Genomic DNA, 25,496 nt, shown 5'->3' with positions numbered 1-25,496 from the left:
GTCTTGATAGACAAACGCTGTGTATGTTCCCAACAGTTTAGCATGCGCTGCTTCAGTCAAGCAAAGCTAGCTGACAGGAGATATTTTCACAGTCTTAAAATAAGATAAAGGGTTCATGTTTGGGTTGCAGCTTCAATTACCAGAGAAATCAAACTTCAAACAAAGGAATTAGTTTACTGATGATACGGACATACCGGGGACATGAACGGGCCTGGAGTTGATCCTGTAACCCTCCGGGTGGAAACGTGTTGTCAGCTCATCAGAACATCACTTTGTTTCCGAACTGAAGCATCTTGACAGTGATTGGTGAATTTATTACAGATACTTCCTGCTTCCTGCCACGTGTCAAACCGCTGTCAGAAAATGGCCGCTGTCTCGTCTTGTAGATGCGTTTCTGATGAACGACAGCGCTCAGTGTCGGTCTCACTGACAAACACGGTTCATTTCCTGTGACAACTTCAAAATAAAAGCAAATTCGTCATTTAAATGCTCTTAATGTGAAGCTGCAGCTGTAGGAAATGTTCGGTTAGTGGTAGCTGGACCTTAATACAGCTTTTACTCGAGACTAGTCGAGACCGACACCCAGTTGAAATACTGCACATGTGTAAATATTGCAGTACGTTAAGCTCAGCATCCTGCTGTTTGTGTTTATTCAGGTCTCGATCGGGTGTGGGGGGGCCTTTAGACGACTCGTGGCCCTCACGCTGTCACTACGCAGTACTGCTTTTTACCCAGGATCCCTCTGCCTCTGAACTCCATTCTCCATATTAATCGTCTTTTCTCTTCTGTTTGAACGTGTTAACAGATAAAAACACTCTTCCTCTGCATCGCCTCTATTTTTACATGCTCCTCCTCACTCGTTACTCCTCCGTCTTGTTGTTTTTGTGCCTCCTCCTGTGCTCCCTTCTCGTTTTGTTTCTCCTCTCGCCGCCCACCTCTGTCTCTGTTTGCCATCTTGATTCCTTCACACTATCTGTTTGCTTTGTTTGCCGTTTTGCCAGCCCCTCGAGGCGTCCCTTTGTCTCCGCCGCTCGCTCGCCGTTTCCACTTCCTCTCCTTCGCTCCTCGGTTTGTTCCCGTCCCAGGTTGGATCATTTGTAGGCGCAAATAAACTGGGCAGGAGCTGGATCAGGAAGCGTCTCCGTGACTCCCCTTCACGATCAGGCCGAGCGCCACTCTGCTATGGCGTCTCACTTCCTGCTCCCATCACGCCCCGCAGAGGAAGATTAACTCCAGTAAAAGCAGAGACTTACCACTGGAAGTGAAAGTTCAGCTCTCTCCTCGCAGCAGATAAGGCTTCTTCTCATGTTCATCTCTCAGCCCTGATGGCCCTCAGTTCAAATCCCCGCCGCTGCTTTTATCACGCCAGCCTCCAGCACAACTGGCGGGCACTTACTACATGCGAGCTGCCATGGCAACTAGGTCGACTGGCGATGTGTAATGGCTCACCTTTCACTCCTCCATTTATAACAGCTTTCTGACGCTCGCACATGCACACGCGCACACACTAACACACACGGTGCTTTTATGTCAGGTGAGTGGAGTTCCAGTGAAAATAGCAGAAGTCACAGTTCACCCTCACTGATGACATCATGGAGATGAAAGAGTGAATTCAGCTTTAAATAGAAGTATCAAGACAAGACCCGTGATTGATTTAAAAATATGAATTCATCTTTAAAGGGTTCAATTTAACCAATTTCACCTCAAGTTTAAAGGAAACGGTTGGTTTTAATTCTGTGGTTTTATGTCAGCAAATCTTCACGATGTGGAGTGAAACCACGACGCGTTCATCCGTCTCTGAACTTCCTGTCTGTGGCTGTCAGCTACAAGCCCATTGGTTCCCACTGAATACCTCTAAATGTGTTTTTCTCAACGTTACGTTTAATGGAATCAGGTTAAAATAGGTTGAATAAACTTACACAAACTCAAACTGCTGAAAGAAAACTGCTTTTGTAAAACAAACAAAAAAAAAAACCCCTCCGATCAACAAGACCGTCTGTGTTTAGATTCAGCCAAAAATGCTTTTTGACCGTGTTCAGGTGCGTGAATGTTTCCTTTTAGCTGTATTTCTCTCCCTAGGTGCTGGAAAATATAATTTAGTTCCACTCCAACACACTCAGCTATATCCAAATTTTCAAGGTCCATGATTCAGCAGCGGAGGAATAAAAATGACTGTATGAAGGTGTTTTTGTCATTCAAGGATCGGCTGGTGGTGGGAAACTGCCAGCAGTCAAAAGTCTGGTACAGTTTGTCCTGTGTCCAGGTAACCAAACACCAGACGATCGTCAGGCCTCAATCTGAACAATAATCTGCACCAAATGAAGGAAATAACACTCTGCTGCGTCTCCTTCTCCATTCTTCTTCTTTCCACAACACTTCCACCACAGACGCTCCTCCTTAACCCGACGCTCCACAGGGTTTATCACACACAACCGTCTGAAGAGTCGTCCATGGAAACTGTTTGGAAAAAGGGCAGACACTTTCAGACGGCACCCGGCAGGCGATTGGATGAGCCATCTGTCTGTCAGTGTCTGTCGCAGCCTGACTTCGAACAGATCAATGAACCAAATGACACGTTAGGAGAGCAAAAGAAGGAAAACAGTGATGATGCCCAGCGATCTCCCTTTACCCAATACGGCCACAAACCTGCACCAAAACCAGCCAAACACTCAAACTTCATCTTATAACAAAGGATGAGTTCCAGTGAATCACAAAATCTCCACAGACTGTGTCCTCAGACAACTTCTTATTGGTGGAAACAAGGCCTCCAAAGATGCAATTATAACCAGCACTTCACATGAGCAGCAATCAAATCACAAACAAGAATGATTCAGCTCTAATTATCAATCACATACGTTTAACGAGCAGATTCATCGCCGTCACGCTGAGAGACGACCCAGATGAGATCACGAACGGTGGCTGTAATTAGAGCAACTTTGTGTTTATGTTGCAGGTCTCCGGCCGAGCCGCCACACCGGCTCACAGGTCAATAAATTCCAGTCAAATACCAATTAGTGTTCAGAGATGCTGATAGCGGAGCAGAGACAATCAGGAGTCGGTCTGGGTATCAGAAGGTTGACGAAGACGTCATCGCTGCAGAGGAAGAGCAGACTGTTGATTCAAACGGGGCTGATTGACTCAGTTTGCTCCTGAGGGCTTCGCCTCTGAAGGGCCATAAAACTTCTTCAGCCATGCTAGCAGCTCTGTGAAGCTGCACTCAGGCACAGGATGCTAAGTGCTAGCGTTCTCATGCTAACTTGCTTAACATGACAATAGGTGTTTGAAAAGAGTGCTTCTCATTGCACTCCTGTAACAATGTTGGACTTGTGATGCATAGTTAAAGAAGTTACATCACTTGGTGCCTACATTACCCACAATGCAACTTAACAATTTGAGTCAGAGTTTTCGGTGTGTTTTGCTAGTAGTGGCTAACGTAGCGTGTAGCCTGTAGCAGAGATGAGCAGCAGCTGCAGAGGTCTGACTCCACACCAACAGATTTGATTCAGCATCAAACTTGTAGTCTTTAACCGACGCTGACTCGAGTTTATTAGACATTTATTAGACTTCACACAGCTTCCTCTGCGACACTGAAGGCTTTATGCAACCTGGAGTTTCCCTTTAAGGTGGTGGTGGTGTTAAAATGACGAACATCAGCCGGGTACAGTGACTTCAGGAAGGCTTGTCAACCTGTGGAGATTCGGTTCCTTATGCTAAGCTTTCATATGCAGATGTGAGATTGAACACATCTAACTTTTAAACAGAAACAAATAGTGGTCAGACCATATCAAGAGAGGTGGGAACCATGTGAGGAGTCCGAATCATGACAAGATCTGTTTTCCCCATAGACCTCCATTGTAAAAAGACAAAAAGACATCTATGCAACATGGTCAGCGAGAGAGAGGAAACGTTCTTTGGGATGAACGGCGCAAACTTTGAGATCCAGTTTAACAATTTTGCAGAAAAGTCAGAGTGAAGCTTGCTGTGGTGAGGATTGCATTGCATTGCACAGCTGTTCATGTTATTGTGTCCACCCTGTGCACTGACGCAAAGCGGTGATTTATAGTGTTGAAAATCAAAAGAGTCTGAAATAAATCTTCATCAGCGTGCAGATACTTTCTCCTCTGGCAGGATTAAAAATCAAGTCAAGTGCATAAATATTGTAGTGAAGGATTTTAACAATTCAGCAGCATCAGTGTCCTTCAGCTGCAGATAAAAACCTCCATGAATTATTTCAACCTGTGCTATCAGTCATTCTGAAGGATTCATTAGCTTAAGTTCATCAATAAATATCTCTAAACTACAGAGAAGCTAGTGTGCGAAGGTAGTTTGTCACCGCAGGACGGCTGTAACATTAATCCTTTAAAAAAGAGCTTAAAGTACATTTTTCAAATCTGGGACACAGCTCATTTTGTAAGTGAAGGTGTCAGTTTTTATTTGAAAAGGCAAATGTCTCATTTTGGAGAAAAACCCAAACTGAATATCAATTTCATCCTTTGGTGGAGCAAACTTTGTTCCCCTCTGTGCGACCTCTGAGCCCGTTCAAGCCACCAGCTCCAAGCTAAAGGTCACAAACACGCACACAAGACTGATAATCGGACGAGTAAATAAACAAATGACTGAAATCAAATGAAATGTAAAAAGACAAGAAAAATTGAAATTTGTCATTTTCTGTCACTTTGACAAGAATTTCTTCCAGTTGTTTCACGTCTGTGCGCTCGAGAGGATTTTCAAATCTTAACCGATCTGAAAAACGTGGGAGACCACTGCTGCAGGTTTCTACTCAATATTTAATCGCTGTTCCTTTCAACTCCTAAATATCAAACATTACTGAAAACTGGTTACTCGTTACCTCGTTAAAAAACTAACTACATTACTGAACTCTGTAATGTGTTCCATTAATGTAGCTTTAGCTCTTGGTTCGGCCTTCATTGTGGACTCTTCAGATGTCTGTGCTGGTGGAGATGAACTCCTGACCCTCAAAGGTTTCCTTCAGGTCCATTTTTCCATATTTGCCATCCAGGTAGCGGCCACCTCGCTAACAACTGCCTGAAAGCAGGTGAGCAGGCTGCTGTTAGTTTAAGTTCATCCTGACGGGAGCACGAATCTCTGAACCAAATTTCATGGCAGTCCAACCAGAGATATTTGAGAGCGGCTGAGACCGCCGAGCCAGGCGCCACATCGCTAGCGTGACTGAAATACTCAGATTTAATGTGGAAGTTAAAACGTGGATAAGAGTCATCAGTCTCCGAGCTCTCACCTCTTTGTTTACCTGCAAGAGGAACTGAATTCTTCAAGGAGCAGTTTGCTGCCACGCCGCCGCTCTCCACTTCAGCCTGACTTTATGTCATCTGGGCGAAACAACATCAGAAACATGGACACGTTTGTGTTGGCCAGCTCAGAGGAGCTGTTTGTCTCTGAGAGGACATCAGCCACCAGAGGACTGCAGCGCCATGACTCCAGCTCCAGGCCCACAAGCCAGTTGTCGTTTTATCCTCCGTTTTGTCTCGTCTTGTTGAATCTGTCGACCTACCTGCGGCCCCCGGAGTCCATATCGTATCAAAGAACGTCAAATGCAAGAAGCTCACAGGTGGGAAGTGACAAGAAAGCCTGTTAGTCAATTTTTCCTGAAGTTGCACCGCCTCCAGGGGTGAAATAAACTCAGCCTGCAGAGCTCCATCTGCCTCGATAAAAGGAGCTTTATGGTCGTGTCTCAGGTTAAATCGAGAACAAAACGCACGGCGGCGGCGCTCTACGACCTCCTAAATACATAAATACAAAATGACGTTTCTGCACCGGCGGGCGGAAAAAGCGAAGGCGTTTGCCACCGGGGCAAAGTGAAGTTGAAACGGCATAATTTGATATTAAATTTGAGTGGAGCTTGTTTTACAGCTCAGAAGATGGTAAACAGGGCTGTCAGGAGGTAATTCACAGGAAACACAGAGCGAGGAATGAAACACAGAACACAAGTTTATCATGACGCACAACAAATAGGGTCACAGCAGGAGACTGAGGCGTCGGCGTGCTCTCAGTTCACAGGGACAGAGCAGCAGAAGAAGAAGACGAGCGAATCATTTCATCTGAAGAAGTTTACAAGATGAGCTGCGCAGTAGTTCCATCATACACAGACCTGTATTACACAGTGAGAATGTTTGGCCTTTGATTGGTCAGCTGCCTGGAGGTGAGAAAGGAGGCGGGTTTAAAACCAGCTGTGACGCTGCATAAAACATCAATCAACAAAGTAACAAAGATGGCCGCTCAGTCGGTGAGTTCGAGTTTTTGACCGTCTGTGATTACTTCTCCCAACATTGTTAACCTGTGTGTGTGTGTGTGTGTGTGTGTGTGTGTGTGTGTGTGTGTGTGTGTGTGTGTGGTCACAGTGACCCAGAGAACCAGATATTGTGTAAACACAGATAGTGTCTGAACACTGTTGAGGCTGCTGAAGAAGACTCTTTATCTCCCCTCTCATCTTCATCCTCCTCCTCCTTCCTCCCTCTCTCTGAGCGCCGGGGATTGTGGGAAGCCACTGAGCTCTCCCTCTCAGTCTGTTTAGGCTCCAACAAGCATCGTCTCTTTCCAATAAGACAAAGAGCAGCACAGCACAAAGAAGAGGGGGTGTTTCACTTCGGCTGTTCCAGCATGTCGATTTGAGGCTTTTCTTCTTCTGCTCCACCGTCTCAGAGGGAAACTGTTCATGACTCCTGCAGCCTCAGCTCCTTCCTGCTCACTCACATTTTATCTTAAAAATCCAGCATGGTGTTGTCAGGTAGAAATCTCATCCCTCCAAAATGTCCGTGATCACACATCAGCCTGATTTTGTTTCCTTCGGACAGAGCCCAGCTAGCTGTTTCCCTTTGTTTCCAGTCTTAATGCTAAGCTAAGCTAACCGGCTGCACCTTCATATTTAGGGCACAGGCTTTAGAGTGCATCTTCTTTAACTCTCAGTACTTCTGAAGTACTCCTGCTACTAAAACCAAAGTGTTTCAGCAGCCTGGACGTAAAGCAGCACGATGAGCTGAGCTCAGTTCGGCCGCCGTCAGTAATGTAATTGTCAGAGGACAGAGGTGTCCTAAAGCTTGGTTTAGGCTTCTGCGTCGCGGCGACGCCGTACCTACGCCGTCGACGCAGACCCCTACGCGGACCCTACGCCGTAGCCTGACGCGCACCTCCAAAAAATCCTGACTACGCGTCGCGTCGACGCGTCGTGACGTGAACGTCGAGGACTGTGATTGGTCCATTCAGAACGTAATTTTCGGTTCAGTCGCAGCCCTATGGTCGCAGCGCAACAACACCGCCATTTTCAAAGTTTCTGTGGTGAGAGCTACAAGAAAAACTGGACCAAGCCGAAGAAAGAATTATCGAGGAGGTACGCAAGTACGACCACCTCTACAACTCCTCTTCGCGGCAGCAAGAGCCCCCCGAAACCATACAAAGACACAGCCGCACCCCCCTAGCGGCTTGGCGGTGAATTGCGGAGCAACGCGTTCCCTCGACGCAGAACTACGAATGCTCAGTGACGGCGTAGGGTGTACGCCGTAGGTACGGCGTCGCCGCGACGCCGAAGCCTAAACCAAGCTTAAGAGGGGACGATGCGTCTCGGGTACAGATGCTCAGATGTCGGTGAAGCAGACTCTGATGTTTCTTTAATGTTCATGTTCCTGAGGAGTTTGTTCACTCCACAGTGACTCGGAGAGCTGAGCTGACTCAACACGAACCATCTGGCCTGCTTTGTGGTTTCCTAAACTGCAAAAATCCACAACAGTCTTTCTGAGGAAGGACACGATAAATCGCCCCCAGTTCGCCCCGAGAGGCGTTAATTATTTAAGGAGCACAAATCAAATCCAGAGCGAGCACCAGCAGCGGCGGCAGACTCTCTGCTTGTTACTGAGCCTCAGCAGCATATTCGCTTTGATTCTTCGGCTCGTTGTTCGGTGTCTTTGCTCTGCGGCGTGCGGCTCAAACACGGAAATGAGGAAGGATGAATTACACCGTGAAAACATCTAAACAGGCTCCGGATCAGGTCCTGAAAATCAGATCTGGTCCTCAGATCAGGTGTCAGCAGCAGAGATGATTCACCTGCTGGTCACCTGCTCGCTCCACCTGCCGTCTGAGTGCGTCCTCGTCGTTTGCGATCGCGCGCTCGCCTTTTTCGGCGTGCTCGATATTCAAAGCGGGCGAGTCAGCGGGGAGGCGGCGACAGAAATAATCATGGCAGGTGTGACTGCACAGCCACCAGGTCGTCTCCCCTCACTGCGGGGGGAAATAGAAAGGATGACGAGTCGTTCTCAGCTGCTGCTTCCTGTTTAAAGCATCAGATCCATGTTTGCTCCACGTTTCTCTGTCTCACCTGGATCACTCACACCTGTAGTAGAAGGCATTGTACCTGGAGTCTGATCACACCTGCTGTTTCCTCCTGTTCCACGCTGATCGCTGCTCACACGCGTTTCTGTTCATGTTCTGGACTTTCCTCTTTGCTTGTTTAGTGAAATATTTGTACATGAAGTATATTTCAGTTACTGCAATAAAGACGTCTGAGCAGTTTAGAGGAAACTCAGACATCTGAAACATGACGAGGAGACAAAACTACACTGACTGCACACTAAGAGGTGACACACCAGATACGCTGCTTTCATCTTTAACTCTGTTGAATTGTATAAACTCTCAATGGTGTACTGAAGTGCTGTACTTGAGTAACTGTGTGTACTAGTATCATGAACTGTAAATACTCACGTGTGTTGAGGCAGCTGGTGAATGTTGTAACCTCTGCTGACGAAGATGATGTTCCAGTTAATGATGATGGATTTTAGAGATGATGAAGGTCTCGCCATGATCCTCTCTGCTCATCACTTCTCAACCTTCTCTCCCGTCAGCGGCCATTTTGGATGACCAGTCAGTGTGCGGTCGCGGCGAGCGTCTGGCGCTGGCTCTGGCGAGGGAGAACATCAACAGTCTGATGGACGGCCCGTCCCAGGCGAGGGTGGAGGTGGACGTCTACGAGCTGCAGAAGGACTCCCAGTACGACACCACCGACACCAGTAAGTGGCCGTCCTGCCCTTCGTTTTCTCTTCTTCATCTTCCTCGTGTGGTTGCAAGCGCCGTCGCTCTTCACTCTGACAGGTAAACTTCATTGAGGAAGCAGCAATAAAAACTTTATTTAACGAGGCAGGTCAGCTCAGCAGCAGGTGCAAACAGTTCAACCACCTGAACCTGCACTTCAAATATGACACCTGTCCAACAGAGCCCCGCCAAGGAGGCGCGAAAGGTGTAGAAATACCTGAAGGCCTCCCACCAGTTTCCACCACCATGTTATTGGTGTTTCTATGAGCGTCCTGATCGGCCAAAGGCGGGTTTCTGCTCTGGAGGACAGAAAAGTTCTGTGTCAGTTTGAGTCAAACTGGTTCAGAAACCGTTCAGTCGAGTCCGTGACCACTGACGAGTTTCAGCTCGAGCATGCTGGAAGCAGACAGGACAGAAGGACAGATGGACGATGGCGCTGTCTTACAGATTCAGAGGGTGTAGTTTTGGTGTCATGCGGAGGTCATCGAGACCGGAAGGCTCGCAGCGTTCTGCACGAGCACCTGCTGTGGATGTTTATTGATTATGAACCGCCAGCGGCACAAAGACAGACTTCCCAGTGGAGACAGTTAATGTTTCCTGTCAGAGCAGAGCGCTACACACACACACACACACACACACACACACACACACACACACACACACACACACACACACACACACACACACACACACACACACACAGCTGTGTTTCCATCATTTTTGGGGACATCACATAGACTCACTCTAACCTTAACTCCAGTCTTCAGCCTAAAATTCAATGATTTACATTACGGAGACCTGAATGAAAAATGAGAAGCACCTTTTGTTTCTGTTTCATTAAAAATTCTGAAAATAAAAGCAGTTTTTGTTTTCAGAGGCAGATTTTTCCCTCAGGCCCTCGAGACCAAAGCCAGCTGAGAGAGCGTGAATATTGTAATAATTCAGATGTATCAGGAGACACAGACTGAACGGATCATCGTGCTGCTGCGTCTCAGCTGCGTGTGAACACAAACCTTCTGTTTTTGTTTGTTTCAGTGTGTCAGATCCTGCCGAAGGGCGTAGTCGCTGTGATTGGCCCCGCCTCCAGCCCCGCCTCCGGCTCCACCATCAGTCACATCTGTGGAGAGAAAGAGGTGAGTCACATGACCCTCAGAGTGAGGCCAGAGTGCCACAGTGTGCGTACGACGACATGGAAACCCTCGATTAAAGTACGAGACCCGTTCAGAAACATCTTCATCTGTCCGCTCCTCTTTAAATGAACCCATGTTGAGGACAGGCGTGCTGACGTGAGGCAGCTGAAGTCTCAGGCAGCTTGTTAAAGTCCTGTTTAACCGACACGAGTCCGTCTCCGTCTTCTTCGTCCTGATGTCTTCGCCTGACAGCTCTCACATTATGGGATTCTCTGCTTGGATTTAAGATAAGCTCTCAGATCAGAGTGAAGCCCAGCTGAGCTAATTACAGTTTACTGTTCAAACCTCTGCAGGTGTGAACGCAGGTTAAACCGCTGAGCGGCGGATCAGACGTTTGGCCTCTGACCTGATTCTTCACTCATCACTGATGTGATTCATTTTCAATTTGTCGCTCATTTGAAATGGAGACAGCGTCGGTCTCAGGGTCTTTGCTCTGTGGACGTCACGCTGAAACAGAGCCGCTGCAAAACTCTGAGTCTCTGAAGTTAATGGGAAAAGTTCTCCACGCTCTTTAAGGTGCACACTTGCTCCTTAGGTCGAGTCCAGGTTTTTCCAGAGCTCTTTCAGGTTCCTCCAGTCCACAGGCGGGTCAGGGTTCATGAGCCTGAGCTTCCTGGAGAGGTTCCTGTGGTGGAACAGGTTTAGCTGTACAGTGACGTTCAGGTTCATGGTCCCCGTATGAAGACCCTTTGTGAGTTTGGTGACCTCTGAGCTTCCCTTTAGCGCCACCAACAGGCCAAAAATGTTCTGTTGAACCCAAAGATTTGATGACAGCTGGGGAATTTGCTGAGCTGGTTGCTGCTCTCCAGAGGATCAACCCAACTTTCCCTTTTTAAAATGATGCTAAAATTCTTTCTGTTTCTCCCAAAAAACAATCAACAAGTCCTGTAACGCTTCAGCTGGTGAACACAAGCTGTGATTTCCAGATGAAACACTTCTCTAATATGGCTGACGATCAACGCTTTGTTGTGTTTCTTTTTGAAGCTGAACAAAGTGTGGATCATCAGCGAGCGTCAGAGTCTGACTAAAGCTGTGATTTGATTTGAAGTCTGCTTTCATGATGTTTGTTTCTTGATGTCCTCCCCTCACTTCAGATCTTGGTTCTCCCTCCTCCTCTCAGATCCCTCACGTGAAGATCGGACCGGAGGAAACCCCGAAGCTGCCGTACCTTCGCTTCGCCTCGGTGACGCTTTACCCGAGTAACGAGGACCTGAGCCTGGCCATCGGATCCATCCTGCGCTCCTTCGGCTACCCGACGGCCAGCCTCATCTGTGCCAAAGCAGAGTGTGAGTGTGTGTGAGTGTGTGTGATGCTTCAGCTCTGCCTTTGAGGCCGCTGTGACTCTGCTTCTGGCTGGTCTCTCCGTGGTTTTATCCGTCCTCCTCACGAGGTTTTTTTCCTCTCTGGTAACTTCAGGAGCTGAGGCGAAGCTCCTGACTCATTACTCATGTTTATCTGCTCGCCTCTGGATGTTCCATCGCTCAGCGCTGTATTAGATACTTGAAGAAGTGCTGAGTGGCTGAATGTGCTGCACAGGGAGCAGCTGGGGTTTCTTCACATCGAGCACTTTTTCAGACGCTGCAGTCTTCGCTCAGAGTTTGAGGCTCGGGCTTCAAACTGTTATTTGAAAGCAGGTGGTGTCAAATCACAAAGTGCGGGTTTCTCCCTCAAAGAGGGCTGCAGGCGGACTTTCTAATGCGATGTGGGGATAATTTGGACATCGTGAAGGGAGGAAAAATGATTTGAAGGAGGAGTAAAATCTACGGTGGGATGAGGGCAAAGACGGAAACATTGAGTCTGTTTGTGTGACGTGTTTGATGCTGATCATCAGGCTCTGATCTCTCTGAAGTTTAACTCATTCACTCATCATGGCTGCTGTAGTCTTTCCTCCTCTCTCCTCCTCTTCCTCGATCTCTGTCCTGTCAGACTCTCGGCGTTTAGCCGTATCCTCGGCCTGTTAGCCGTGCTGTTTAACAGGCCGGCGTTGTTGTCATGAACGCTGCTGTCAGGCCGTTAAAGACAGCGGCGCCGTGATGAAGGCTTTATGGCGGCGATTAGCTGCTTCTGTCACGGCCAGACGAGGGAACGAGACGGGAGGACGACCGGCTGTGAATATTAACGCTGAAATGATCCAGGAGCAGCAGCCTCTTCTCAGAGTTACTCAGGAAACATTTTAAAAATGAAACAAAGCAGAATAATTTCCCTCTGAATGTGTTTTAAATTGTATTTGTGCAAACGACTGAATCAGACACCTGTGAGGAGGACGAGGAGGTGACGTCATGCCCACAGGTGTCACACCCTGACCTTCTGTATGCAGGGACGTGTTTTATGAGGTCTGTACCGTCACACTTCCTGATTCCTGACTCCACCCCTCAGGCCTGCTGCGATTGGAGGAGCTGGTCCACCGCTTCCTCATCTCCAGGGAGACGCTGTCGGTGCGAATGCTGGACGACAGCCTGGACCCCACCCCCCTGCTGAAGGAGATCCGCGACGACAAAGTGGCCACCATCATCATCGACGCCAACGCCTCCATCTCCTACCACATCCTCAGGAAGGTCAGGCTGCTCCCACATGCCTCCCGCTTACATTACCCAAAGCATCATGGGAACTGGAGTGGTGATATGAACTCCAGTCCCCTCGAGTTTTTCCGTTTTTAATGTCAGTGTTTGACGGTTTGTAAACCCGGTGTCTGAGGCGACTTCGTCGGAGTGACATGCTTTACATCAGCCAGCGATGACTGAGGACGCAGTTTATCTTCAGTCATCATGATTCAGTCATTCATCTTATTCTGAAAGGGGCCGTTCTGTAAAATACTTTCACTTTTAAATGTGTGTCCGTCCAGTCTCAGCCTCACCTGAAGTAAAGAAAAGCTCCTGGAAATGAAAGCTCAGCGCTGCTCCTCTGTCTGTTCGACACATCTTTATTTCCGCCTTTGTCTCTTTCTTCCTCTGTGGTGTTTACAGAGTAAAGCGGGACCTTCACTCGCAGCCTGGTTTCCTGCCAAACTGGCCGGTGGAGTCGACAGACTTTACAGCACCAAACTAAATCTAGCAGCTTTTGGCAGGTTGTAATTTCGCTCTCTGCCCAGTAACCTTGGAGGTCTGAGAAGTTTTGAATACAAAATAAAACCGCTGAGTAACTCCGTCATGTTTGTGAGTACAGTTCAGCTCCTGCAGGCTGAATCAGGCAGAGGTAAGCTCACAGCGTGTGGAAGGTTAATGATTAATAACAGGTAGTCCGAGGCTCTCTGTCTGGGAGGTTGCCGGTTCAAATCCCAGCCTGCCTCTGAGTGTTTGTACCGACTGAAGCTGCAGACGAAAGAGGACGGTTGAGCTTCAGCAGGTTTGTGAAGCAAAAGGAGGCTGAGACAGGAAGTGCGTGTCGGGATGGAGCAGACGGTTCATTCTGATAAACTGTGACTCCTCGTGTTTCCTCGAAGGTTGAGGAGGTAATTCCTGTTTCGGGGAGCTGACGGTAGTTTGTTCTTCTTCTGGTTCTCCTGCAGGCCAGCGAGCTCGGGATGACGTCCGCCTTCTACAAGTACATCCTCACCACAATGGTAAGAGCTGAGCCTTCATCACGCTGTCTGTCCTTCTCCTGCTCTTCATCCTCCTCCCACATCTCCTCCTCTTCTTTCATGTCCTGCTCTGCACCTTTTCGTTTCCTCTTCTGTCCTTTCTCTGCTCATTCTCCTTTCTTTCTTTCCTCTCTTCTTTTCCTCTTACTCTGTCATTCTTCTTTGTCTTTCATTCCATTATTTTTGTTTCCACTTATTTCTTTCCTAAACTCCTTCCTCTCCTTCTTTCCTTTCCTCCACTTTCCTGTACTTTCCTCTGTTTCCTTTTCTCATTCTTTCCATCTCCTCTTTTCCAAAATAACCACACTTTTATCTCCTTCGTCTTGTTCCTTCTCTCCTCTTTTCTCTCTTTTTTTGACCCACGTTATCTTTCTGTTAGCTTCTTAGCATTAGCCACTCTTCCTGCACCGTCCTTAAATCTGAACCCCTCAGGTGTCACAGTTTCATCAGTTCCGCCTCCCTCCCCTCACCCGCTGGCTGCGGTATATCTCCTCTTTAGCCATAACTCCTCTCCTCCTCTCTCTCCTCTCCTCCTCTCCCTCCTCTCATCACAGATGCGTTCTGGCCTCGCCGCCGTTTGTCATCATTATAATTTCACTGTCCGGTGTCGTGCCCTTGTGCGAAGAGACTTTGCGTGGATAATAACTCGTCTCGATCTCCGCCTCGTCTCTAAACGCCGCCGTGTCGCAGACTTAAACGCAGCCGTTCACAAGGGCACTTCACACCACGCTCGCAAACCAAGGGTGAAACCGCCGTTCTCCAGCAGAACCCTGGATAGGAACCAAAAGTCAAATTATTCCACTTCCACACACACCTGCAGCGCTGGCTCTGACCTACCTTTGACTTTGCCTGAAACGCGCTCTGCTGACTGTGACGAGACGAGCAGGTTTCATATGACAGACGGCTCGCTGCTCGTCTGAGAGAAGAAAGGATGGAAAAACAGGGAAGAAGCTGCAGGAGGCCAGAGGTGAAGCTGCTCCACTGGACACGCTCACTCTTCACTTTAATCACATTTAAATCTCTTCAGAAGATCTTCTTTAAGAGTAATAACACGTCAGCGCACCTCTTAAGGACACAGTATCCAGTATTTTTCCATGAACAGCAGCTGAAACGATTGCCTGAAAAGCCTCTTTTTGCCTCGACTGCAGAGCTGCTGAAAACTCTGACAAAGAGGCTTTTTAGCCTCTTTTAGCTTCAAGTTTTCTGTCTCGTCGCATCTGACAGACAGAAGCCGTCGGGGTGCAGCAGCCAGAACGTGTCGATGAAAAACCTGACACCACCTGTGTGAGAGCTGGAAGCAGCAGGCGGCGTGTTCACCTGTGGAGGAGGTACACACAGGAGCAGTGACACAGTGTTACTGAAGTAAAACTACACAAGTTTAGCTTCAATACGTACTTAAAGTACTGAAAGTATCAGTACTCATGATGCAGAATGGCACATTTCACAGTCATATAAATTATACTGATGTATTGATGTGTTCATCATTCGAGCGCTGCAGCTGGTGGAGGTGGAGCTGATTGGAACTACTTTATGTTCTGCTGTCACAGTAACATACAGTAAAATGAATGTAATGGAGTAAAACGTACAATATGTCCCTCTGAAAGTGGTGCAGCAGAAGTTTAAAGTGGCAGAAATACTCAAGTAGAGTACAGTACCTGAAACCTGTACTTATGTGCAGTTCTTCAGTAAATGTACTTAGTTACTTTCCACCACTGTGTGCAAACTTTATTGAGACCTTGAGTCATGAATCTGAGGCGGGATCAATGTTCCCGACTGAACCAGGACGTGAGCTTCGGAAGCCAGAAGAGCGACCGCGGTGCGGGTGAAGTAATCAGTGAGTCACAGCATTTATCAATAACCTCCTGAAACCTCTGCAGATATATGACGGCCGTGTTCTCCTGAAAAGGGCACGAAAGAATCTAAATCTCACTTATTGCACTTTGAAACTCACACAAATCTGCGGCGGAGAAGCTGTCGCATCCTTTCTTCAGAGAGCGCCGGCTGACCTTGTGCCGCCCTCATCAGCTGCTGAAACCTGCTTCTTTCTAAATGAACGTCCTGTCTGAAGTGCGCTGCAGTCCCAGCATCGCTGGCCGACGTCCTTCTGGGATGCTGTCGCAGTGTTTCCTCCCTCAGCAGCGCTGGCCTCGCCGCCGCTCCTCCTCCAGCCAGCAGCTCTTTGTCACGGCTGGCAGGCCGACCGTCTGACAGTGTACTTGGCTGTGGCTGAAATTGATTTGGCAACTGGCAGCCGCACCGGCAACAACAAGAACAACAGCAGCAGCTTCCTAACAGGCTGGGACCTGGTGAAGTAAATAAGTGTGTGAGAGGTTCAGGCATGAGGAAAAGAACCACACACACAGGTCTGTGCCAAACGCCTGGACAGAAGAGCTTCCAGGGTTAGAACGTTTCCTGGATGTTTGACTTGATGGTGAAGGAGACGAATAACCCTCCCCTCCACGCCTCGTACCCTCTACAGACACAGTTTCTGCAGACTGGATAGATTCTGTGCCAGAGTATTTTTAACCCCGCTGGAGTCGCAGCCAGAAGAGGATGATGACCGCCCGTCTGTCCGTCCGAGTTCTCTTTTTATTCTGTCTCCAGTCAAAGGGGAGAAGACACAACAGCATGGACATAAAAACAGCTTGAAGAAGAAGAAAGTGACCTGTTTCCCACAGGATCAGTACAAAAACAATTATCAAAAGTACAGAAAAGTAAATAAATAAATCAATGGATGACAAAATCTACAACCTGGAGAGACAAACAGACAAATGGAGGATGTGAGTGTGTTGTGTGGGTGGAGCATGGCAGGTCAGAACAGGTATATTACTCCAAATGTCTACTCAAAGTTTACTCAAAGCTGGTTTTCCTCTGCAGTCCTTCAAGGACAGACAGAGCAAACAAGACAGGACGTAGGAGACAAATGACACTTTGGCCAGACTGAAACACCTCATCAGTTACTGGATTCATTGTTTCCAGAGGACCAATTATTCTGACTTTCATGGTGGTCTGACCTCCTGTGGCGCCACCAGCTGGTCACAGTTTTCACTCGTCCTGTAAAATATCTGAACTCTGATAGATTTAACGTTCAGTGAAGAGGTTGATGTGGGCTGATGGAGTCACATGGTGCTCGGTTCATGTCGGGAGGCGCAGGGTGAGGGCGGCCGGTGAGGCGTTCGCTCGGTGCGTGTAGTTCGAGGCTTTGAAGCGGACTCTGCCTGCAGTCTCTGCTCTGCACAGCTGAAGCTAAATGTTTCATCGTCAGCATCTGTTTCAGAGCAAACACAAACCCTCCGAGGGCCGAGCAACAGTTTGATTCTGGTTTGTTTCAGCAGCAGAGCTCAGCGTGACACCGACTCGCCTTCAAGGTCTATTTGAAGTTCTTTGAAATTCCCCGGTGTTTGATGTCCATCTTTTTTTAAAGCGTTCTCTCTGTTAGCCTGCTCGGAATTTAAAGATTGAACTTGACGTTGTGCAGCCTGCAAAAGAAAACCCCAATCAAGCCCTTCGTTTGTTTCTGTCCTCCTCTTCCTTCTGCTTTTCTTTCATCCGTCACTCGTCGGGGAGTTTCTTCCCACTGTGATCTTAAACAGTTCTTATTTCTGCATCTCACGACTCCGGCTTTTTCAACAAGGTGTGAACGTACGTCACACGAGACCAATGAAAGGCCTAACTCCTTTTTCTCTCCCTTCCTGTCAGGACTTCCCTCTGCTTCGGCTGGACGACGTGGTGGACGATCAGTCCAACATCGTGGGCTTCTCCATGCTGAACAGCAGCCACTCCTTCTACCTGGAGTTCATCAGGAGCCTGAACCTGTCGTGGAGGGAAGGCTGCGACGTCAGCCCGTACCCGGGACCGGCGGTGAGAGAGCACACATTAACATCTTATTCTAACCGAGAGTTTTCCTTCAATAACCTCCTAATTACGACTTATTCATAGTAAGTAACCCCCAGAGTAAACCATTAGGTCCTGTAAATGCTGTATAATGGCTGATAAAGAGCCTCTGTGCTGCTAATAAGCTTCTAGTTAATGGTGAGTATGTGTGACCAATCAAAATGCAGGCTGCATGTTTGGAGTTCGCAGTCTCTAAACCCAACCTGGACAGCCCCGATGACGTCACTATGACATCATCAGATGAAGACATTACACAGCTGTTATCTTTTGTTATTGCGTGAACTGCAGATGGAGGGCAGGAAGTGGTTTCATAACACTCAAAATGCTGATATTTTGCACATAGAGTCACATCCATCCACATCTGTTCTGATTTTCTGTTTCTGCCTTTCTCTCATAATTTCGTCTGAACTCGCTCAATAAGAACTATCCTCCATCTTGTCCATTGCGGTTTTCACTTCCTGCCCTCCGTCTGGATTTAACGTCACATGACTGCCATTACAGACGATGCTACTCTGCTGCTGCAGCTCCTCCTCCGCCCACACCTCCTCCTCATGAGCTCAGATTCTGTGTCACTGTTCGTCAGATAAGATCGATGATGTCGAGGTCACGAGGTCACATGACGTGGTCTCAGTTACAACATCTGAGCGCTGCCGTGAAGTTCTGATCTCCAGCAGTTACTGAATATTTTAACAAAGCGAGGGAGAGGAGGGTTTGATGTTGAGGCTCCACGACTCCTCCTCGGTGTCCTCCTCCTCCTCCTCCATCACTAAAGGACCCGTCAGGACAAATCAGAGCTGAGCTGACACGAGCGGAGACAATCACACCTGAGCAGTCTGCCATGATGGGGATAATGTGATGACAATGATGTTTGTCTCAGTCACTGAAGACACCATCATCTCTGCAGAGGACGTCCCCCGGGGGCTTATTACTCATATTTATTCACTTAAGCTGCTTGAAGGAGCCGTAAACATGCTTGTTTTGATTGTAATGAATTTATTATTGTGATGATTACGGTCATTACATGATGATCAGATGAAGAGTTTCAGTCTGAAACGACTGCTGGCACCGAACGACGTGACGGAACGTCTGAAGGGTTCCTTTGTGAAAACGCTTTTCTCTCCTTTCATTTGTTATCTGAAATCACCTTTTTTAATTGAGCGCTGCAGCAAGTATCAATCGAACTGCTTTTGGTTTATTTATGTCAAGACTGGCTTTCCTCTGTTGCTTCAAAGAAACTCTTCGTTTAACCCTGAAGTTTCCCTCCAAAGGCAAAAGATTCATCAAGCAATTCAGAGGTCGTTATTGTGTCGATGGTGTTTCTCCTCAGGCTGAACTGCTGCGTTGCTGAGCTGCACAGGAGTGATGAGGAGGTGCTGGTCAGGGTGGAAACACTGGACTTTGACACCAGAGGCTGCTCTAACTTCAGAGTAACACAGCGCTTTGGTTCAGGTCGGAGAAAGATGATGGTTTTGGTGACATATTGAAAAAGTCAACGGTGTCGTGCTTCAACGTTTTCATCGTTTAACCAAGACTTCCATCTTTAATGGAGCAAAAAACTGAGAAACTTCACACAGAATCCACGTTTTTCAGTCAGTAGATTCATTTACTGTCACTTCATGACACCTTCAGTTGATCCTGGTCTGACTCCATCACAGCAGAAGCTCCAGGTCCAGCGGTGAATAATCTTGACTACAGTGTGTGAGCTGAGCATGACTTACGGCTGCTGCGTGGAAACAGCTGCAGGACCAAACTGACAGATTAGTGAGAGCTGCCAATTACTCTTCACTCTCTCCGTCTCTATCTGTCCTCCTCTATCTTTCTCTCCTCAAACTGTAATTAGTTATCATCATCCGGCCCCGAAACTATCGACTCGGACAGAGCTCCATCCATCTTTTTTATCAGCCGCGGACAGACGGCGCAGCTCTGCCTCCGTACAATTGGTCTGATTCCCTCAGAGTGTCAGTTTGATTGACAGCTGACCAAACAGACCGGAGCGTCAGACTCTGATAGGATCACCAAGCCGAACGAGCCTCACGCTGAGCGCCGCTGATAGCGGGAGCGCTATCGTTCCTCGCCTGTAGGAGCACGAACAAACACCTCTTCTGTCGTCTGTGAAGGACTCAGTGTTTGGAAGAACAATGAACGATCCAATGACCGAGAATAATCTGCAACTCTGCAGCTCCACGGAGCTTTTTAGCCTCTTTCAGCTTCTAGTTTTAGCTTCCTGTCTGATCCAGTCTCGGTGTTTCCAGCTCTGATAAACCCACCGTTCGCCACCTGCCCAGCAGCAAGCAGCAGGCCGACACAGCTCGAGACGAGTCGGTGAAGAAAGTGAACGTTCAGCAGCTGCAGACATCTCCCTCAGGAGGTGGTGGAGACCAAAAACAGAGCTGGAGGGCGAGCCGAGCACGCTGACATGAACGATGCTTCAGCGGGATGGACAAGAGCTCTGTAGCTTAGCATAGCTTGTCTGTGACGTAGACATGTGTGGCAATCAGCAGTTTGGTGGTTAATTTGTAAACGGTGGCAAAACCGCCATGTCTCATTTTCTCTTTCTGTATAACGAAGATGGACGACATAAACCAGTCTGAACTGGTTCTGTGAAACTCAAACTCACAGGAAGCTGCTGGAGCCTGTTTTCACTTCTCCTTTGAAAATCCGCTTGTATTTGTTGAATTCTTGGTGTCGTCGTGTCTTCCAGCTGTCGTCGGCCCTGATGTTCGACGCCGTTCATGTGGTGGTGAGCGCCGTGCGGGAGCTGAACCGCAGTCAGGAGATCGGAGTGAAACCGCTGAGCTGCACCTCCCCGCTCATCTGGCAGCACGGAACCAGCCTGATGAACTACCTGCGCATGGTGAACACACACACACACACACACGCACACACACACACACACACACACACACACACACACACACACTCTCACACACACACACACACACACACACACACACACACTCTCACACACTCTTGCTGGCTGTCGTCCCCATGGACAGACACAGTTAGATGTGTGGTGACTCAGCCTTATTTTCCCCATAGACCTCCACTTTAAAGTGGTGAACTCTCTCCATCCTCTGTGATCGACTGAGTCTTTCCAGGATGCCCCTTTGATACCCAACCATGATCCTCTCACCTGTGACCAATGAGCTTGTTTACCTGTGGAATGTTCCAAGCAGGTGTTTTTGGAGCGTTCCACATCTTTCAGTCTGTGAAACGTGTTGCTGCATCAGATTCTCAATAAGCAGTTTTTATGTGTGTTTTAAGCAGCAGGTCGGCTCTGGACAGGCAGCTTTCACTGGAATGAATGAATGAATGAATGAATGGATGGATGGATGGATGGATGGATGGATGGATGAACGCCACCATCCTGTCCAGAGACACAGACTTAAACTGTTGCTCTTCCTCGTGTTCTTCTGCTCTGATGGAAGAACTGAATCTCACCACGAGTGTTTCCATCTGTCAGAAACAAAGGTCGAAGTCGGGGTTGGTTTCTTTTAACCGCCGTGACGTCCCTCTGTGACTCAAACCAAGTGGTTAATGTGACCGAACAGACCTCATCCATCCGGGTCCTGTCCATGCTTTTTGTCTCAGAGGACAAACAGTGTTGTCCTCTGAGATGTGTTGATTCCTAATGAAGTCCCACTCGGTGTGTTTTGGACTTTAGTTTGGGAAACTTGGCCGAGCTGAAGCTGAGAGAGAGAAAAGACCATTTTATCGTCTCCTCTCACATCTTTTCCTCTCTGCTTCTGTCCCTCATTTCCATGTTTATTTAATTTATTCTCGTCCTCCTCTTTCTCTCTTTCTGTCTGTCTGCCACTTCTTATTTCTTCCGTCCTCCCTCCCTCCCTCCCTCCATCCCTCCCTCCATATTGTTTTTGTTGCTCTCAGTGCATCAATTCATCATCTCTACACTGTTTCTGGCAGCAACCAGAGGCCTCCCTCTCTCTTTCTCTCTCTCCTGCTGTCTCTCTCACCACAGAGTTTTTGGGATGTAATTCATCTTGAGTCATGCAGACACACACACACACACACACACACGTCCATACTGTGCATGCACTCAGTTGCACATTGCTCTCATAAAGTCAGGCACAGAATGCACACTTGACTGCACATGTTTCACACAGGCCTCACACTCATTTGCACAACCCTGCGAACACACAAACACACACACACACACACACACACGTCCGTCACTGATCTGATGAACTGTCTTTCCGTCTTCTCTTCCCACTGCCGATCTTATTTCATCTGTTTCTCCTCTTCAGCACTTCGATCAATAATCGTCTCTTTTTGTGTCACGTTAAGCTGCAGCCGGTTCAAAGCTTCTCATTCAGCTTCTGCAAACCTCCTCATTTTATTATTTGTCGACCGTGTAAATGAACGTTGGTGTGAGAGTTCACCAAATATGAACTGTGCATGAAATATTAGTGCACATTCATTCTGCCCTGTGAGCCGAGAACAGCGTGGACTCGCTGTCTCATCAGCTTCAGCGTCGGTGAACTTCGCTTTGCACATTTGTGCCGTTGATCAGAAACAAGTTGTTTTGAAAGTGTTTGGAGGGACGGAAAGCCGTAGAGTCCAAACTGGACGGAGCTGTTGTAGCTCATTGAGTTGGTGTGATTATCCAGGTTCACGAAGGGACGAGCGGCTCAACAACAGAAACATGTTTTGAGACGGTTTTGTGATTCGATGCTACAGATACTGAGTGAACCTGTTACCCTGTTAGCGACAGAGCTAATGATGTTGATAATTAGCTGCTAGCTTGTGTTTTTTTGTCTCCTTTTAATACCTCGTTATTGAATGAAATGAACAATCCTGGACATGTTGTGTGCTGCTAGCATCTCCCTTGTAGCTAACTGCTGGCCTCGCTGGCTGGGCCTCTCAGCTAACATCACGCTCTGGTGTCTCTTTCCTTCTGTTCGTCTCTTCAGGTGGAGTACGATGGTCTGACGGGTCACATTGAGTTCAACAGCAAAGGCCAGAGGACCAATTACACCCTGAAGATCCTGGAGAAACACCCCGCGGGCCATAAAGAGGTCAGAGGTCAAATGGGGTCCAGTGGGAGGCTGACAGGTCCGAGGTTAATTTAGCGTTCATTTAAATTCGTTTGTCGTTCTAATTGTTTTTACCGGATTGAAGTCGGACATCAGGAGCAACTTCCTGTAAACTGTGAGCACGTATCTGGAGGAGAACACGCCGCGGCGCACAGAGATGCTAAAAAGGTTTTTTTTTTTTTTTTTTTCAGGGAAAGTCAACTCCATCTTCTTCTTAATGTTCAGGTTTGCAGCTGCGGCTTCAGCATCAGCAGTTCCCTCAATCGTCAATACAGTCAATACAAGCAGACTCTGTCCGTGTGGGTCGAGTGCTGCTTTATGACATCAGATGAGCATTAAAAGGTCAGAGGTCAAGTGAGGTCGCCTCAGGGTCAAACAAGCTCACGGGACCGAGTTAAGTGCGCTGTAAAAAGTGATGCTATTCCCCCATGATTTCTATGACGACATTAACAAGCAGGTCCTCTTCATTCCGTCCAGCACAGACTTTATATTTCTGTCCTGGAGGTTTTCTCTGGCGCCACCCTCTGGCCACCACGTCTACAACCCAGGAAGTCACCGCGATACTCAAACTCATAACCACCCAAAGCACTGTTTTTATTCTCACACGTTCAAAATGAGTTAAACATGATAGTTATTGAACTTAAGGTTCATCGTACAGAACAAACAAAGGTTTCAGCCTGTTTCCAGACTTCATGCTAAGCTAAGCTAACTAGCGGTTTGCTGCAGCTTCACATTAACTAGTTTGCAGTCACAGCGGAGAGAAGTTGTGTTTTTGGGGTAAAGAAGGAAGCAAACAGGCAGACGAACAACGCAACGGAGGAAGAGTGGCCCCTGCTCTTCATCATCGCCCCCCCGGCTGACAGCAGTGTCCTAACAGCTAATAAACACACAAACAAAAGGCCAGCTGAGGCCACGGGGTCAGGGGAGGTGATGGGCTGCTCTCAGGTCAGCAGATGGTCGTTCGTGTGCCACAGTACGTATTTATGACCCTGGTTAACCTGCAGGAGGAGCCGCAGGAGCCGGTTCCTCCTCCATTGATTTCAGCATCGATTGTGTGGCTGGCCGTCTCTCTGCTTCTCATAACACACTGTTTGGACTTTTGTCTCTTGACCTTTGTCCTCGCCTCCTGCTCTCTGTCTTTCATTTCAGTTTGTGTTTTTATTTCTCCTGCTTCTCTTCATCCTCCGCCTCCATCTTTGTTTCTAACCATTCAGGACGTTTGAGATCACACAGTGCGGACACGTTAGCTCTGTCCAAACGCAGGCTCTGAAGACCTGGAGGTCTTTAGGTCCAGCTGCGGTTCTGTCCTGTGAAGCCAGAATTTGTCTTTTCCTCGTCAGCTCTGATTCGTGTGTTTCCTGTCGCTGCTTCTGCTTTGGTCTCCACAGTTTCCACAGTTCTCTGCCCACTTGTCTGTGAACCTCGTGTCAGTTGTGGAGCAGAAAATAATCCATCAGAGGAGGATTATTTAAAGTTAGACGCTCCAACACAAACTATTCAGCTCCGGTAGCTTCTGTTCTGTTGCCTCTGCTCTGGACTCAAAGGTCGACGCTGTCACGACTGTTTGTGATTGGTCCACGGCGTGAATGTTCCGGTTCATCAGGGTTAAAGTCGAGTCAGAAAACTTGCTCAGATTTAATTTGCGCCTCCGTTTGCAGAAGACTTTTGTCAGAGTCTTTGAGAAGCTGCTGTGACTCGGCCTGCAGAGGTTTTCAGCTCACGCAGGTCGAGTCCTCCAGACGTTGTGTTCCTGGATCACAGAGAGATCTTTAAAATAGAACCGGCCCTTTCAGTCACTCTCCCTTCATCTTAACCTCCTCTAACTCCTCTTCGTCCTGCTCTTCTTCTGGGTGGACAGATTGGTATCTGGTACTCCAACAACACACTGGCCATGAACTCCACTTCCCTGGACCTCAACGCCTCGGAGACGCTGGCGAACAAGACGCTAATCGTCACCACAATACTGGTAAGACATCTCATATATGTACCCGATGTCTCATGAAGTATCTCAGGCTGGGCTTCCTCCTTCTCCAATCAGCTGCTGTATGATGTCACTTCCCCTCTGACAGGAAAACCCCTACGTGATGCGAAAAACCAACTACCAGGACTTTCAGGGTAACGACCAGTACGAGGGTTTCTGTGTGGACATGCTGCGGGAACTGGCGGACATCTTGAAGTTCTCCTTCAAGATCAAGCTGGTGGACGACGGGCTGTACGGCGCCCCGGAGCCCAACGGCAGCTGGACCGGCATGGTGGGCGAGCTGATCAACAGGGTGAGTGCAGGACGAGGACGGAGACACGATTACAGTTCTTCTGTTTTCACTTTGTTTCCGTAAAGGTCTGAATCACATTCATGTCAACAAACTCAGAGACTCCTTATTGACGAGTTCTGCTGTTCAATGCAGACTCAATTAAATAAAGAAACACGAGTAATCTCAATGAACCGTTCACTTTGACGGACCTGCAGATCAGACTGAGCTGAATCGAGCTGAAAAACCTGCTGAGGGAAAGCTGAAAGCCGACGCCTGATTTAAGAGAAGGCTGAAAAATAAAGAGGTCCCTCACATTTTGAAGTGTTCCAGAGGAGCGTAAACACACGTCTGAGACCTTAAACAGCACAAAGCGTCCTCACTTTCACAGAAAAGACAAGCAGAGCGCGCACACACACACACACACACACACACACACACGCTTGCCGACACTTCCCCTTATCGTCTTTACTTTCTC

General features: G+C 48.0%; 1 protein-coding gene across 2 annotated transcripts in view; it reads left to right on the top strand.

Annotated features, from left to right (window-relative positions):
* LOC143334974 (glutamate receptor ionotropic, kainate 5-like) overlaps window positions 1-25,496 on the top strand; it is a 145,225-nt gene that overhangs the window by 98,528 nt on the left and 21,201 nt on the right. For both annotated transcript variants that reach the window (XM_076754048.1, XM_076754047.1), the window contains exons 4-13: window positions 8,868-9,032; window positions 10,090-10,187; window positions 11,365-11,530; window positions 12,621-12,799; window positions 13,750-13,803; window positions 17,521-17,682; window positions 20,417-20,569; window positions 22,647-22,751; window positions 24,628-24,735; window positions 24,839-25,042. In XM_076754048.1, coding sequence (XP_076610163.1) covers window positions 8,868-9,032; window positions 10,090-10,187; window positions 11,365-11,530; window positions 12,621-12,799; window positions 13,750-13,803; window positions 17,521-17,682; window positions 20,417-20,569; window positions 22,647-22,751; window positions 24,628-24,735; window positions 24,839-25,042 — 1,394 coding nt within the window. The remainder of the gene's footprint in view (window positions 1-8,867; window positions 9,033-10,089; window positions 10,188-11,364; window positions 11,531-12,620; window positions 12,800-13,749; window positions 13,804-17,520; window positions 17,683-20,416; window positions 20,570-22,646; window positions 22,752-24,627; window positions 24,736-24,838; window positions 25,043-25,496) is intronic.

The sequence above is a fragment of the Chaetodon auriga genome, chromosome 17, assembly GCF_051107435.1.
Source record: "Chaetodon auriga isolate fChaAug3 chromosome 17, fChaAug3.hap1, whole genome shotgun sequence".
NCBI lineage: Eukaryota > Metazoa > Chordata > Actinopteri > Chaetodontiformes > Chaetodontidae > Chaetodon > Chaetodon auriga.
The sequence above is the reverse complement of the archived record's forward strand: the minus strand, read 5'-3'. Positions and strand labels throughout refer to the sequence as shown.